This window comes from Trichomonas vaginalis, chromosome I (assembly GCF_026262505.1).
Source record: "Trichomonas vaginalis G3 chromosome I, whole genome shotgun sequence".
In the NCBI taxonomy this organism is placed as follows: Eukaryota; Parabasalia; order Trichomonadida; family Trichomonadidae; genus Trichomonas; species Trichomonas vaginalis.
Window position 1 is genome coordinate 14,765,780 of NC_067203.1, and position 13,946 is coordinate 14,779,725.

The 13,946-nt window shown below is 34.0% G+C and overlaps 5 protein-coding genes and 2 pseudogenes across 7 annotated transcripts, besides 5 other annotated features; 4 read left to right on the forward strand and 3 right to left on the reverse strand.

Annotated features, from left to right (window-relative positions):
- Positions 1-1,343: part of a mobile genetic element that runs on past the window's edge.
- Positions 159-671, forward strand: TVAGG3_0987530 (protein of unknown function, DUF4107 family; the record flags this gene model as incomplete). Its single annotated transcript, XM_001293808.1, has 1 exon — positions 159-671. One exon carries the CDS (start codon positions 159-161, stop codon positions 669-671), a length of 513 nt encoding a protein of 170 aa, XP_001293809.1.
- Positions 1,344-2,944: a mobile genetic element.
- Positions 2,945-3,113: 169 nt separating this feature from the next.
- Positions 3,114-3,807: a mobile genetic element.
- Positions 3,808-4,031: 224 nt separating this feature from the next.
- Positions 4,032-13,946: part of a mobile genetic element that runs on past the window's edge.
- On the forward strand, positions 6,197-7,051 carry TVAGG3_0987570 (protein of unknown function, DUF4106 family; the record flags this gene model as incomplete). Its single annotated transcript, XM_051254061.1, has 1 exon — positions 6,197-7,051. One exon carries the CDS (start codon positions 6,197-6,199, stop codon positions 7,049-7,051), a length of 855 nt encoding a protein of 284 aa, XP_051079635.1.
- TVAGG3_0987580 (uncharacterized protein) lies at positions 7,048-7,377 on the reverse strand (the record flags this gene model as incomplete). The annotated part of the gene is made up of 1 exon (XM_001582488.2): positions 7,048-7,377. A coding segment is annotated over one exon (330 nt), but the record flags the coding sequence as incomplete, so codon positions are not given.
- On the reverse strand, positions 8,286-9,050 carry TVAGG3_0987590 (uncharacterized protein; the record flags this gene model as incomplete). Its single annotated transcript, XM_051254062.1, has 1 exon — positions 8,286-9,050. One exon carries the CDS (start codon positions 9,048-9,050, stop codon positions 8,286-8,288), a length of 765 nt encoding a protein of 254 aa, XP_051079636.1.
- TVAGG3_0987600 (organellar and viral DNA polymerase type B) lies at positions 9,389-10,254 on the forward strand (the record flags this gene model as incomplete). The annotated part of the gene is made up of 1 exon (XM_051254063.1): positions 9,389-10,254. A coding segment is annotated over one exon (866 nt), but the record flags the coding sequence as incomplete, so codon positions are not given.
- On the forward strand, positions 10,335-12,011 carry TVAGG3_0987610 (annotated as a pseudogene). The gene has a single exon. A coding segment is annotated over exon 1 (1,677 nt).
- Positions 12,628-13,924: a mobile genetic element.
- On the reverse strand, positions 12,708-13,828 carry TVAGG3_0987630 (annotated as a pseudogene). The gene has a single exon. A coding segment is annotated over exon 1 (1,121 nt).

Sequence of the window (13,946 nt, forward strand, 5' to 3'; positions counted from 1 at the left end):
ATATTTTGAAGCGTATAGATGAGATAAGAAATAAGTTAGATAGACCGCAAAGCGGTGAGGGCGAAGCCTGTGAGAACGCTTATGTTTCATTGACTTTCTCCAGTAACGAGAACTTTTATGAGATAATATTGAAGAGAGATGATTTTAATATGGTGTAAATGGTAGTTTGGGCAGCTTTAGGCGCAATGGGAACAAAAGCATTAGCATTTGGAGCAAAAGCACTTGGAGCTTATGACGCAGTAAATAAAATGAGTGGAGGAAGGGTTTCGAAGACATTAGATGCAAATAAAGGGAAGATTGGAGGCTGGGTTGCAAAGAAGTTAAGATTAAATAAAATAGGGCTCATAAATAAAGCATCCAATTTGGTTGCGACTGAGTCAGAAAATGCTTTAGGAAAGGACGATGAGTTTGCAAAACACGCAAAAGACTTTAATGACCAGATGAAAGGTGAAACAATGCATTTAAATAGAGTCGATGGAACTCTTCCTCCATCAGTAGTTCTTCCGTATGGTCCCTATGGAATGTATGGAAACCCTTACGAAAGACCATTTAACCCATTGACTGGTGGAAGTAACTGGTATCATTACGGCCGAAGAAGAAAGACAGTCAAGTTGGAGACAGACGTGAAGAAAGCAACTAAAAAGAAACCAAGGAAGAGAGTTATAAAGTAATGAATTCAATAGGGTGAAAAAACAGGTGAAAAAAGAGGTGAGATCTCACCGCTTCACCTAAATTTATTTTTGCGCTATGTTTTCATACGTGTGAGGGTGGTGATATCATTAATTTTTAAGTTTATTTTTTATTTTATTTTTATATAAATGACGAAAACTATTGAGATAACAAACTACAACGGTCATGAGTTCAAGAATTTGTTCTTCGTTCCTCGTGAAAATACATTCTATCAGATACGAGGGAGAAAGGGTAAAGTTAGTTTGAGCGTTTATGACTACAAGCATAATGGAAAGTTTATACAAGCATACGATACAAACGGTAAACGTGTTTCATTAGCTTTGTCAAAACTTACAGGTATAAACTATGACAGTGATTTTGACCTATATGAAGAAGAAAGTGAGTCAGAAGATTATGAGCTGTTATGTGAAGCACAGCAATGGGAAGCGCTGCAATACTTTTGTAAGTGAGAACGTTTATTTTTACAGTAGTGAAGTCGTTTGTGAAAACATTAGTGAGGTGAAGTGGTTGGTGGCTTTGTAAATATTTAAGGTTAAGTTAGTGTTGTCGTTGTGTTGTAAAATATACGTTAACGGTTTCGTAAAGTGTCAAATTCACATATCAGGGGTAAGGAGACGCGCAGTGCCTCAGTACCCATGATATGTATACTAACTACAGAACAACAAACAATTTTAAATTCCTACAAAGCGGATAAATTTACATATTACATAATGTGCTCACAGATTGTAAAATCAAACTGGAACAATTTATCCCAAACTTTAGTTAATATTGCAAATCAATATTTGCCATTTTTAGATGAAGAAAAGCAAATATATATATTTACTGAAATAACTGGCAATTATCAAAATTTTGAAATTTCAGTTGCAAACTTGTTACTTTTTTATGAAAACAATGAAGAAAAATTAAGCAACTGTTTTAATTTAACATTGTTCCAGCAAATTTATTCCAAAAATGGAATCGAGCAAATGATATTTTTTTGCTGCAAATACAATTTGTTGCAATAACACTTCTATCAATTTTTACAATCTCCTTGAAATTGAAGAAATGAATCTATTTGATTTTTTTTATTTCTCAATTCAATATAAAGAGATATTAAATTGCGATGATTTTCCAAAAGTTACAGAAGTAATCACAGGTTTAATCTCAGCTTCAAATATTAATGCTATTATGCGAATTTGCCAAAAAATTTTGGCTAAAATTACATTTTATAAATGTAATTATTGCCATATTACCTCAATATGGAATTTTATCACAAATGCAGCAATAATTCTTCCTGATGAAGATTTATTAATCAAATTATTAAAATTCATAGAAAAAACAGAAAAAGCAACAGATGAATTATTCGAACCGGAGAATGATTTGGGTTTCTATGAATATTTAAATTCGATTTTCTCAGATATTACATCTGCGAGAAATAAGCAATTTCTCTTGGAATTTCTAAATACCCATGAAGATGACTTCACTTATGATCAAACATTGTGAGGTCATTTTTGATCAACAAATTAATTGAAATTCCGATCAAAAAAATTCACAAATTGGATCAAAAAAATCGAATCTCAAGTTAAAAATAAAAAATTTCTACATTTTTATCAAATTTAGATTTTTTTTCAAATCATGCGAATTGATTGAATAATTGCATATTTTATCCCATGCATCTAGAAGTATGTGTAATATTTTTGCTTTCATCAAGAAATTGTCGAATTTGATCTTAATTTTTTTTGAAAAATATACTTTTAGAAAAAGAAATAGTGATTGAATAGCTGCCCATGCTGTAAAAGGGTTATTTTTACAAGTAAAAAAATTATTATTTTTCGAGCAAGTCGAGGCTTTTTTACCATCTTATTTTTGAAAAATTTACGAAAAATTATATCTGAAAAAACGCTTCATTTTGATATCTTACAATGATAAAATACCAATGTTGCTGGGATATAATAGCTACACCTGGACATCTACTACATTAATGCGTATGACAGGTAAAGTTGATTTCAAAAGTATAGCCTGGAAAGATTACAATAAATCAACGATAATTCAAAAAAATTTCTTATAAGTTAACATAATAAAAATTTAATTTTTATATTGCTTGTATTATACTTAAGTATATAATATATTTAAATCTTAGAATGAAAATTCGGGACGCCCTAGCTATTCAATTTTCCCTTAGGACGCCCATAAACCTCTCAAAATATGATGTAAATATCACAATTTTGAGAAATTTACACTAGGACGCCTTAGGACGCCAACCCCCTTTTTTACCCAAAATTTTTATTATATTCGAAAATATATATAATGACATTGCATTAATAAGTAGAGTATGAACTTTTATAGGCTTATCAATGCAAAATATTATAAAGATATGATTTTTCATCCCAAGAAATGAGAGAAATTAGATGTTTAATCGCTAAAATGTGAAATAAAGTTTAGTGGAGTAGGTGACAAAAGTGCATACTCTTAAATTAACCTTAAATGTTGATTTTTCAATATTTTCGGTATTAACCTTATTGTAAATTTTTCCGGTGATAAATTTATCACACTGAGGTTATTTTTCCGGTGAGATTTTTAACCTTGATTTAATGAAATTAATATATATAAATTTTATTATTTTTAATTTCGAATGAGTATAATAAAATATTTTTTATGTGTTTTTGTTTTTGATGTGATTTGAATTTTGTTAACTCTTTTCAAAATCACTTCATTTTTATGATTTCGGTGGACTTAGAGGAGCTTATTGCTTTTGGTATTAAACAGGAAGTCAAGGGCGGTGTCCCATACAGAAGAAGAACGGGATCTCCAAAGCAATATGTCACTTATTCATGTTCGTATCCCCTATGCAAGGCAAAATTTAGGGTTGAAGAACAAAATGGAGTGTTTACTATAAGCAAAGTTAATGAAGAACATTGCCATCATATAGGAGTTGAAATGGGTTCACATTACGCGAGTAAATTTTATCAAAAATGGATCGAACTTTATATTAAAAACGGTGGAAAGCAATTTCTTGCTCAAAAAGCATTTTTTGATAAGTTCGGAATTGATACGAATAACAAAGAAACGATGAAACTTTTCGCGCAGTCTACTGATGCTTTAAAGCACAAATTTTATCGCCTTGATGAGATTATTGCAAGTTAGTATGACTAAGTCGTGTACTGAGGCACTGCGCGCCTCCGTACACCACTTAGCGGTTTTGACACTTTACCAAAACGTTAACGTATATTTTACAACACAAACGACAACACTAACTTAACCTTAAATATTTACAAAGCCACTAACGACTTCACTAATGTTTTCACAAACGACTTCACTAATGTTTTCACAAACGACTTCACTAATGTTTTCACAAACGACTTCACTAATGTAAAAATAAACGTTCTCACTTACAAAAGTATTGCAACTCCTCCCATTGCTGTGCTTCACATAACAGCTCATAATCTTCTGACTCACTTTCTTCTTCATATATGTCAAAGTCACTGTCAAAATGAATGTTAGTAAGTTTTGACAAAGCTAATGAAACACGTTTACCGTTTGTATCTATTGCTTGTATAAACTTTCCATTCTTCATTCCTTCATAAACGCTCAAACTAACTTTACCCTTTCTCCCTCGTATCTGATAGAATGTATTTTCACGAGGAACGAAGAACAAATTCTTGAACTCATGACCGTTGTAGTTTGTTATCTCAATAGTTTTCGTCATTTACATCCAAATAAAAATTTTCAGTAAAATAAAAAATAAACTTAAAAATTAATGATATCACCACTCCCACACGTATGAAAACATCCATTTAAATTTAGGTGAAGTGGTGAGATCTCACCTCTTTTTTCACCTGTTTTTCACCCTGTTGAATTCATTGCTTTATAACTCTCTTCCTTGGTTTCTTTTTAGTTGCTTTCTTTACGTCTGTCTCCAACTTGACTGTCTTTCTTCTTCGGCCGTAATGATACCAGTTACTTCCACCAGTCAATGGGTCAAATGGTCTTTCGTAAGGGTTTCCATACATTCCATAGGGACCATACGGAAGAACTACTGATGGAGGAAGAGTTCCATCGACTCTATTTAAATGCATTGTTTCACCTTTCATCTGGTCATTAAAGTCTTTTGCGTGTTTTGCAAACTCATCGTCCTTTCCTAAAGCATTTTCTGACTCAGTCGCAACCAAATTAGATGCTTTATTTATGAGCCCTATTTTATTTAATCTTAACTTTTTGCAACCCAACCTCCAATCTTCCCTTTATTGCATCTAATGTCTTCGAAACCCTTCCTCCACTCATTTTATTTACTGCGTCATAAGCTCCAAGTGCTTTTGCTCCAAATGCTAATGCTTTTGTTCCCATTGCGCCTAAAGCTGCCCAAGCTACCATTTACACCATATTAAAATCATCTCTCTTCAATATTATCTCATAAAAGTTCTCGTTACTGGAGAAAGTCAATGAAACATAAGCGTTCTCACAGGCTTCGCCCTCACCGCTTTGCGGTCTATCTAACTTCTTTCTTATATCATCTATACGCTTCAAAATGTCTGAACAATTGCTAACATCTTCTACAACAGTTATTTCATCATGAATGACCTTCAAGAACAAGCTCATTTAATATGCTATTAAAATCATTTCAATAATGAGTCCATCCTTTCCATCTTTGGGTAGCACAACATCTTTCATTGAAGAAGGTTCGACAAGTCTTATATTAAACTTACTGACAAAGTTTGTTATACTATAATGCTTTGGCGGCGAATACATATAGTTTGAAAGACATAATATAGATTCTTCAGCAAATTCACTTATACTGGATTTTATAACAATGTTCTCACGAGACCAAATACCACCAATTGACAATCTTGTAAGCAATCCTGCTGAGCCTTCAACTGTAAACGTCGATGGTAACATTCCACGAAGGTCATCTATTGACATCTTTGAGTCACTGAATTTAAATATTTTCTTAAAGCAATCGTCATTATCTAACCATGCAATAGCTTTGAAGTTTTCATTCGAATATACATCTGCTTCATTAAATGTAAAGCCTGACTTCTTTGCAGAGATGACTTTAAAATCTATTGAGTTTGTTTCAAAATTATATGCTATGGTAACTTCTGAAGGTAATGGATGTCCTTCCGCAGTCAGTTGTTCTCTCACTACCGTTTGAAGCTTTGTATTAAAAACTTTCATGTCATCTCCTGTATCTAAGTTCACATACACAGCAACAGGAAAACTATCTTGCTTCTTTGTTTCATCATTATACCTCAAAACATTAAAGTTCTTCAATAATATTGTTCTTCCTGCTGGAATACTTCGAACCTGTCTGATTTCAATAGCTTTCTCACCTCCTACATACTCTACCCAGTGCCTTGGATATTCATAAGTATACTGACTTTCTTGAATTTTGGTTGGTTTCATCATAACGTGTTCATAATATATCTTTATACTCTTGTCAGTTAGACTCGGTGCTATGTTCTGAATATTTCTGACTTGCATTTTTAATGGAGATAAAATGAAGCATTTAATACATGACGTAGATGAAGACATGAATGAAAGCAGTGAAAAGCTCAACAATTCTCTCATTCTTCCTTTCAGCAAAGATTATGAGTTCTGTTCAAATGGCGTTTATTTCTATTGTGGAAAGATGGGGTCAGGAAAGACATTTAACCTCATTCGTCATATTCTTATAACAGAGCGTTTAGGAAACGACTCTTACTATGACCAAATCATTATATCAGCAACTTCAGACTCTATGGATTCAACAGCGAAAACATTTATGTCAAAAGTTCAAGCCTCTGTCGTTAAAGTTCCAGACAGTGAACTCATTGAATTTCTTCAACGTTACATTCGACGTAAGAGGAAATATTATGCCATCGTTGAATTTATACAGTCAGGAATGCAAAAGACTTCTGAGGAGATGGAAAGAATTATTGACAAACACCACTTACGTCAATACTCAGGAGTTTACGATATGAAACGACTTACAAACTACATTCTGTCAAAACTTTCAAAATACCCCTTCAAAAAATATCCTTCAAATACTTTGTTAGTTTGCGACGACTTCGCCGGAAAAGGTTTAGTTTCAAAGCCTGACTCACCATTAGCTAACATCATAACTAAAGTCAGACATTACCACTTAACTGTAGCAATACTTATGCAAACATGGAGGTTTTTAGCTTTAAACATAAAACGTCTCATAACTGACTTCGTTATCTTTCAAGGTTTCTCACGTTATGATATTGAACTCATTTGGAAACAGTCAGGTATAACATTACCTTTTGAAGAAATTTGGGAAGCATATAAGTCTCTCATCTCTCCTCGTTCATACCTTGAGATTCATATCATGACTAATACCATTAAAGTCAAAAATATTCCATGGGAACGACCAACATTGTTTTAAAGTTTAACCTTCAATTGACTGATGGTAAACAAATTCCATGCATCTCTGTCGCCATTTCTGTTAATATTTTTGCTGTCATTCATATCATCCACTTCCCCATCCGTTAGCTTTTGAGGATATGCGTTAGAATAGCTGTTCTTAAATGAAGGCTTTTCACCTTTGAGAGCATAAACTCTATAACTTTCTGCATACTTTATGTTTGAACCTCCTGAGCCATCATTGACATAAATTTTTATAGGCTTCCACCCTTTGTTCATGTTCCTGCTTCTTCCCTTAGCTCTTTTGTTCAGTAGTTCTACATCTTTATACACAGCTCCTGTCTCAGTGAATTCAACAATATTTTCATTCGTTAGCTTTACATTCAAACCCTTGTCGAGTATATTGTTCATTTCATACATATAAAAGGTTTTTATTCTATATGAAATGAGAAGCAAATCCATCTTAGCTGGTGCCGTTAATGTTCCAATTGAACCAACATCAAATGTTGACTCACGAACGACAAACAATATTGTCATAAAGAACTATAGTTCGGAGTGTTTGAAAGAAAAAGAACCAGAGCTGAAATCCGTGAATTTAAACACAGCTTCAAGTGCAAACGCTACATCAGATGTTAAGTTAGAGTATCCACCATTAGACCAAATTCTTTCAAGAGAAGCCAACGACAATCCTTACACAAATGTTCAAACAAATCCTTCAGATAACGTAGACCATTACCTTCTTCAGTTATACCAAACAATTTTACTCAAAGACGATAAGAAGCTTTTGGTAAATCTTATAAGCAAGAACCAAATAATTCTAACAAAGGAGGACCTTGAAAATGTTATCTCACGAATAACAGGGAAACAATGTGTCATTGACTATCTCGACCCTGAAATCGAATGCTGTGGTCAAACGCCACCATTCATGAAAATAGGTAACATCCGCATCATTGAAACACCAGGAACTACAGGAGTTGAGTTTAAGTATAAATATTCGAACGAGTATACAAAACTTTCAACAGAATATAAACTTTGCTTGAAATATGTTTTAGTAAATTAAAGCAATTTGTAATATCTATCCAAAACTTCTTCAACAGTATCGAACTCATCTTCATAATGCAAACCTAATCTTATTGACTTGGTGCAGTTTTCACTAACACAATATTTTTCTGTTCTCTTGACTGACATAACTAACTCATTTGTTTCATCAAACAGCAACAACCAAAGTTCATGACCTAATACATAACATTCATACTTTATATTTTTAGCTCTGAGTTCTCTTGTAAGCTGTTGCATTTAATATTTTCTAAAAAGTCAACTTCAACAGTCATTCGCACTGGTGCCTTCAGTTCTACAGGCTCGCCTTGAAAGTCAACAAGTCTGAATTGCATGTCTTTCAAATTATGAGGACTAATGCGAACCCATTTACCTAAATGAGTTGCTATGACAGGAACGTTTGGAATGAACATTGAATTTACTTCATAACAGAAAGATTTATACTCTACTGAACCTTTACTATTAACTCCTGAAATGCCTGTGACATTAGCTATTTTAGACTCAATGTATAAACAATTGCCATAACATACGTATGGAACAGATTTCATCTCAATCGTTTTGTCAACACTTTTCAAAGGAAATGTCATATGGTATGCTCCTAAAAGAAGTTGAACTCTATGACTCATTCGTGTTATCTTGAACTCTTTCTTGCTACTGAACTTCAATGTTCCCTCAGAAGAGAGTTCGACATCTATGTTGTCAATAGTTTCTTCATTTATGAGAGTATCTATGACTCCAGCAATTTTATCTATTCTATACTCTGCTCTGTTAGGAAATGTTATAAAACTTCTTTTGTCATCTATTTCAATCTCTATGAAATCTGTTTCATCTGTTATGACAAAAGTTGCGATAGTATTGAAGTCAACAACTCTGAAAGCAAGCGCTTCATTCTGAAGACCTAAGTTTGTTTGTAGCTTTACTGTCCCGTATTCGTTTGGGTCTGTACTTTGCAAATAGAACAACATTTTATTCTCATTAAAATATGACTATTGCTGCATATGCGTATGAAACAAATGAAGCAAGAAGAGCACATGAACTAGTAAACGAAAACTCAACTTTAACCATTGAAGGCAATGATTTAGTCATTGACGATGGAAAAACTAAAAAAGTCATTGATTTCGATACTTTTAACACTTATGACCCATTCATTACAATAAGTAAAGTTCCTATCATAAATGATGGAACGGTGCAATATATAAATTCTACAGTAGATGCCTCATTAGTGAAAGTATTAAATGTTCTCATTGAATTGTTAAAGAGCTTTCGATTTGACGACAACATTAAATGCCTAAAGAATTTAGTCATGAATGAGAAGCAAATTCTTGGCGTTGCTGGTAGCAGTAATGATGTACACCTTATGACATTAGAATATTATAACGAACATAAAGATGAACTGAAAGGAGAGAAGGGTGACACCGGACCTCAAGGACCTCAAGGACCACAAGGAATACAAGGAATACAAGGAATACAAGGACCTCAAGGCGAGAACGGTTTGGATGGAAAGGATGGAAAGGATGGAAAAACTGCTAAATCATGGATATGGGACCTTATAAATACTGGTTTAACAGCTGCTTCATATGGAGTTCTTCAATACCAAATCGGAAAGATATGGGCAGTACTTGGTGAAGAAGCTTTAGATGACGTTAAAAATGCTTTGAACTTCATTTCAAATGGTTCGGATACTATTAAAACTTTATCTGGTTGGATGCAAGAAACAAGGAGTCAAATAGATACTGTAAGACGTATAGCAAACAATGCACGTACGGGATTGGATACTTTACGAGAAGCACAAAATACACTAAAGGAAGCAAATGATATTCTTGGCTCAGTATCAGACATGCATGAAGATTGGCTTAAAGGTATTGACAAATCTTTAAAAAATCACAGTCAGTCTATTGCTGACTACAAGAAAAGTATAGATTTTTTACATAGTGCTATGGACGTACATGATGGAAGCATAAGGAACTTACTTAATGCTAACAATAACTTACCAGGAACTATTAAAGCATTTATAAAGTCCTTTGTAAAACCCGGTGCTCTAACATTTAGGTCTTTGAGAGCAAGAGCATTGAAGTCAAGAGATGCAGAAACTCCAACAGAACCTACAGAAGGAACTGAAACAACAGAAACTCCAGAAGAACCACCAAAACCAACAGCTAATGAAATATTGTTCGAATATTTTCCAAGGTACTCTGTTCTCATTGCATACATTCAAGAAATACTTAAGAAAGCAGACTTGACTTTAGGAGATGATGAAAGTTCTGTATATCTTTCGTTCCAGTTTCAAATAGCAGAACTTTTGAGACAGATATGCTTAATGTATGACAACATCTCTGATTTCACAAGATATGATGACGACCATGACCCCGAACACTGTGAAGAAGAAGTTTTACAAACATCCATTAAGACAGGAAAGGTTTTAACACAAAGTCTCATTATTGACACCAAAGATGGCGAAGTGGACGTTCTTCAAGAGCTGAAGAAAAATACTTCTTCGGGAGGTGGTGGTAGGCATGAACTTGAAATAAATGAGATAGAAGAGAAATTAGCCGAAAAAGCAGATAAAGAACATAAACACAATATCTCCGATATAAATGAACTTCAAGCTACATTAAATAGTAAAGCGGACAAGAACCACGTTCATTATATAAGTTCAGACGAACAGATTATAACGGACTACCATGGATATTTAACACGAAGTGATGAAGCGAAGACAAAAAATGTTAATGAAAGAAGATATAAATACATTCGTGCTAAAGGTTATGACATAAGCTGTACTGTACAGTATGATGTAGCTAAAGCACCAGAAGCATTTGTTATACCGGTGAAATTTATGCCTCTACTTTCAATGTTAACGGTGTACTAGTTGAACCAAGATTTACTTTGAGAGTTAAGTCAAAAATAACGTTTGAAGATGCTATTAAAAGTAAAGCTGACAAAGTTGAACTTGAAGCAACGAACAAAGTTTTGAAATCTCATAAACACAACATCTCCGATATAAATGAACTTCAAGCTACATTAGACAGTAAAGCCGACCAAGAACCATACACATAAATCCTTCACTACTGTTAGAGCAGACGACATAATATTGAACTTGACCTTGGTTCAAGTGCACCATTAGAAAATCCAAGTACAAGCGTAAAAGATACTCTTAACAATTTAGATAAAGTTGCAGGAATATCGAAGATCATGCCAGAAACTTTGAAGCATATGAACTACCAGCAATGTTAGATAAGAAAGCTGACAAGAACCATACACATAAATCCTTCACTACTGTTAGAGCAGACGACATAATATTGAACTTTGACCTTGGTTCAAGTGCACCTTTAGAGAATCCGAGTACAAGTGTAAAAGATACACTAAACTCCTTAAATGGTAAATGTATGAATATCGAAGATCATGCCAGAAACTTTGAAGCATATGAACTACCAACAATGTTAGATAAGAAAGCTGACAAAACAGAGCTTCAAACATTAAAGACTGAAATACTTCAAACATTATATCCTATAGGCTCTATTTATACGTCAATGAACTCAACAAATCCAGAAACAGTTTTAGGCTTTGGTACGTGGGAACAGATTGTAGATAAATTCTTATACTGTGCTAACTCTTCAAAGCAAACAGGTGGTTCGAAGAAAATTAAAGAAGCAAACTTACCTGCGCACACTCATACAGGAACTACAAACACAACAGGTAGTCATTCACATTCAATAACAAAAAGAGGTTATACAAATCTTGCAGCAGGTTCGGATAGACAGGGAATGCATAGATATGATATTTCAAGTGACCCAGTAGATTCAAGCGCAGGTATTTTCTGTGGAACCGCAGGAAATCATGCCCACACTTTCACAACAAATCCAACAGGCTCGGGTGCAGATTATATGCCACCATTTGTGACTGTATTCGCATGGTACCGCGTTCAATGAACGCGCTTGAGCCTAGAATAAAATCTTTAACTTTACATAAATGAGCTTGAAAGAAGTATTCGAACAACATCCATGGAGGTCATTTAAGAAGTTCAATGAAGCTGCAAAGAGTTGGGGATTTACTAACAGAGCTGAAGTTAAAAGGTTCTTTGACAAAAATGTTGTACATCAAACAAAAATAAACCCTTACGACTACTTTTTACCAATTTACTCCAACACTCCCGACGCATACCAATTTGACACTCTCATTCAAAGCAGAAAAGGAGGACATAAACCATTCCTCATCTTCATTAATGTTAACACTCGTAAAGCATATGCATATCCAATGAAAATAAAGGAACTCGTGAAGTGTTAAGAGTTTTACAAAAGTTTGTAGCAGAACATAACCCAAGTACTTTAACATCAGACCAAGACAGTGCATACCTCAGTAATGAAATCACAGATTTTCTCATTAAGCATAACATAACTCACTACACTACTGAAGACCATAACCATAACATACTCGGCATCATAAACCGCTTCATAAGAACGCTCAGAGATTTAAACCAAGAGCGAGACTTTACCGAAGAAACAATGAAACACTTTCTCGAAGTATATAATTCCTCAACACATTCTATAGGGTGTCCAAAGGTGTGTTTAGCACAAACCTGAATACTGCGAATAGAAATAAACAAGTTACATATATATAAAGTTTATTTAAATATAATCACCATTGGATTCAATCACGCGTTCGCAGCGATCGATCCAGGCTTCAAAACACGCTTTAAATCATCATAAGAAAATTGCTCAAATTACTCTCTACAAAATTTTCAAGATCATCTGGACTCGCGAATTCGCGTCCTTCAGCTCTCTTTTTTAGCGTGCCGAATAAATAAAAGTCAGAGGGTGCAATATCAGGTGAATAAATTGGGTTTGGAACAACTTTGACATTGTTTTCCACCAAGTAATTCATTACCTTATGACTTTTGTGAACTCTTGAATTATCAAAATGAATTGCAAACTTTTGTTTTTGTTGTTTGGATTTCTCAAACTCATCAGAATTGATAATTTGAGTAAGAACATTGTCAATTAGATACTGAGCATTCATCGTATTAGGTTTTTGAAGAATCTCAATTGCGATGATGTCATTCACGCCCCAAAAAACCGACAACATAATCATTGGTGTGTCAATTTTTTCTTCGGGAATGTTTGCGGATTTTCATCCTTCGGGATCCACATGATTTTGGCTTCTGTTGCATATTGAAACCAAGACTCGTCCCCTGTTACTAAAAAGCGAAACTTCTTGGATTGATACGCACCCAATATAGAGAGGAGCTCTTTCGAAGATTGGACTCTAGATTTTTTTTGAACTGAATTAAGGTTGTGCGGAACCAACGTGTATACGCTAGTTTGTAGTTCAAATAATTGTGCAGATAATAACTGACTGTTGTACGTGGTATCTTTGTCATCTCCTCTATCCTTCTGAGTGATGCTCTTGGGTCTTCATCTAGCACTTGAAGAATTGCTTTGATTTTTCTTTGATCCGGCGATTTTTTGTCAATTTTTATGATGGGCGCCTTTTTGTTCATGAAGTGATACATCCTAACATAATACGTTACAGTGGAATAGCTAGGAGCATCCATACCGAAGCATTTTACCAATGTCTCGTAGATTTTTTAAGTCTTTGCATTTTTTTGCAAGAGCGAGATGTTTTCTTTATGATTCATTAAAAAAATGAAAAAATCCCGCCAAAATTTCCCGCGAAACCGCCTCTTGTCTCAAAATTCATTTATATATCCCGGCATGGCGCCAAAATACAACATACTCATCATATACATATATTCATATTTTTTATTATATATTTATAATCAGCATATATCTCCTTTAATAGTCTCATATAGAGCGCTGTGCTAAACGCACCTTTGGACACCCTATACAACAGGACATACACCAAAT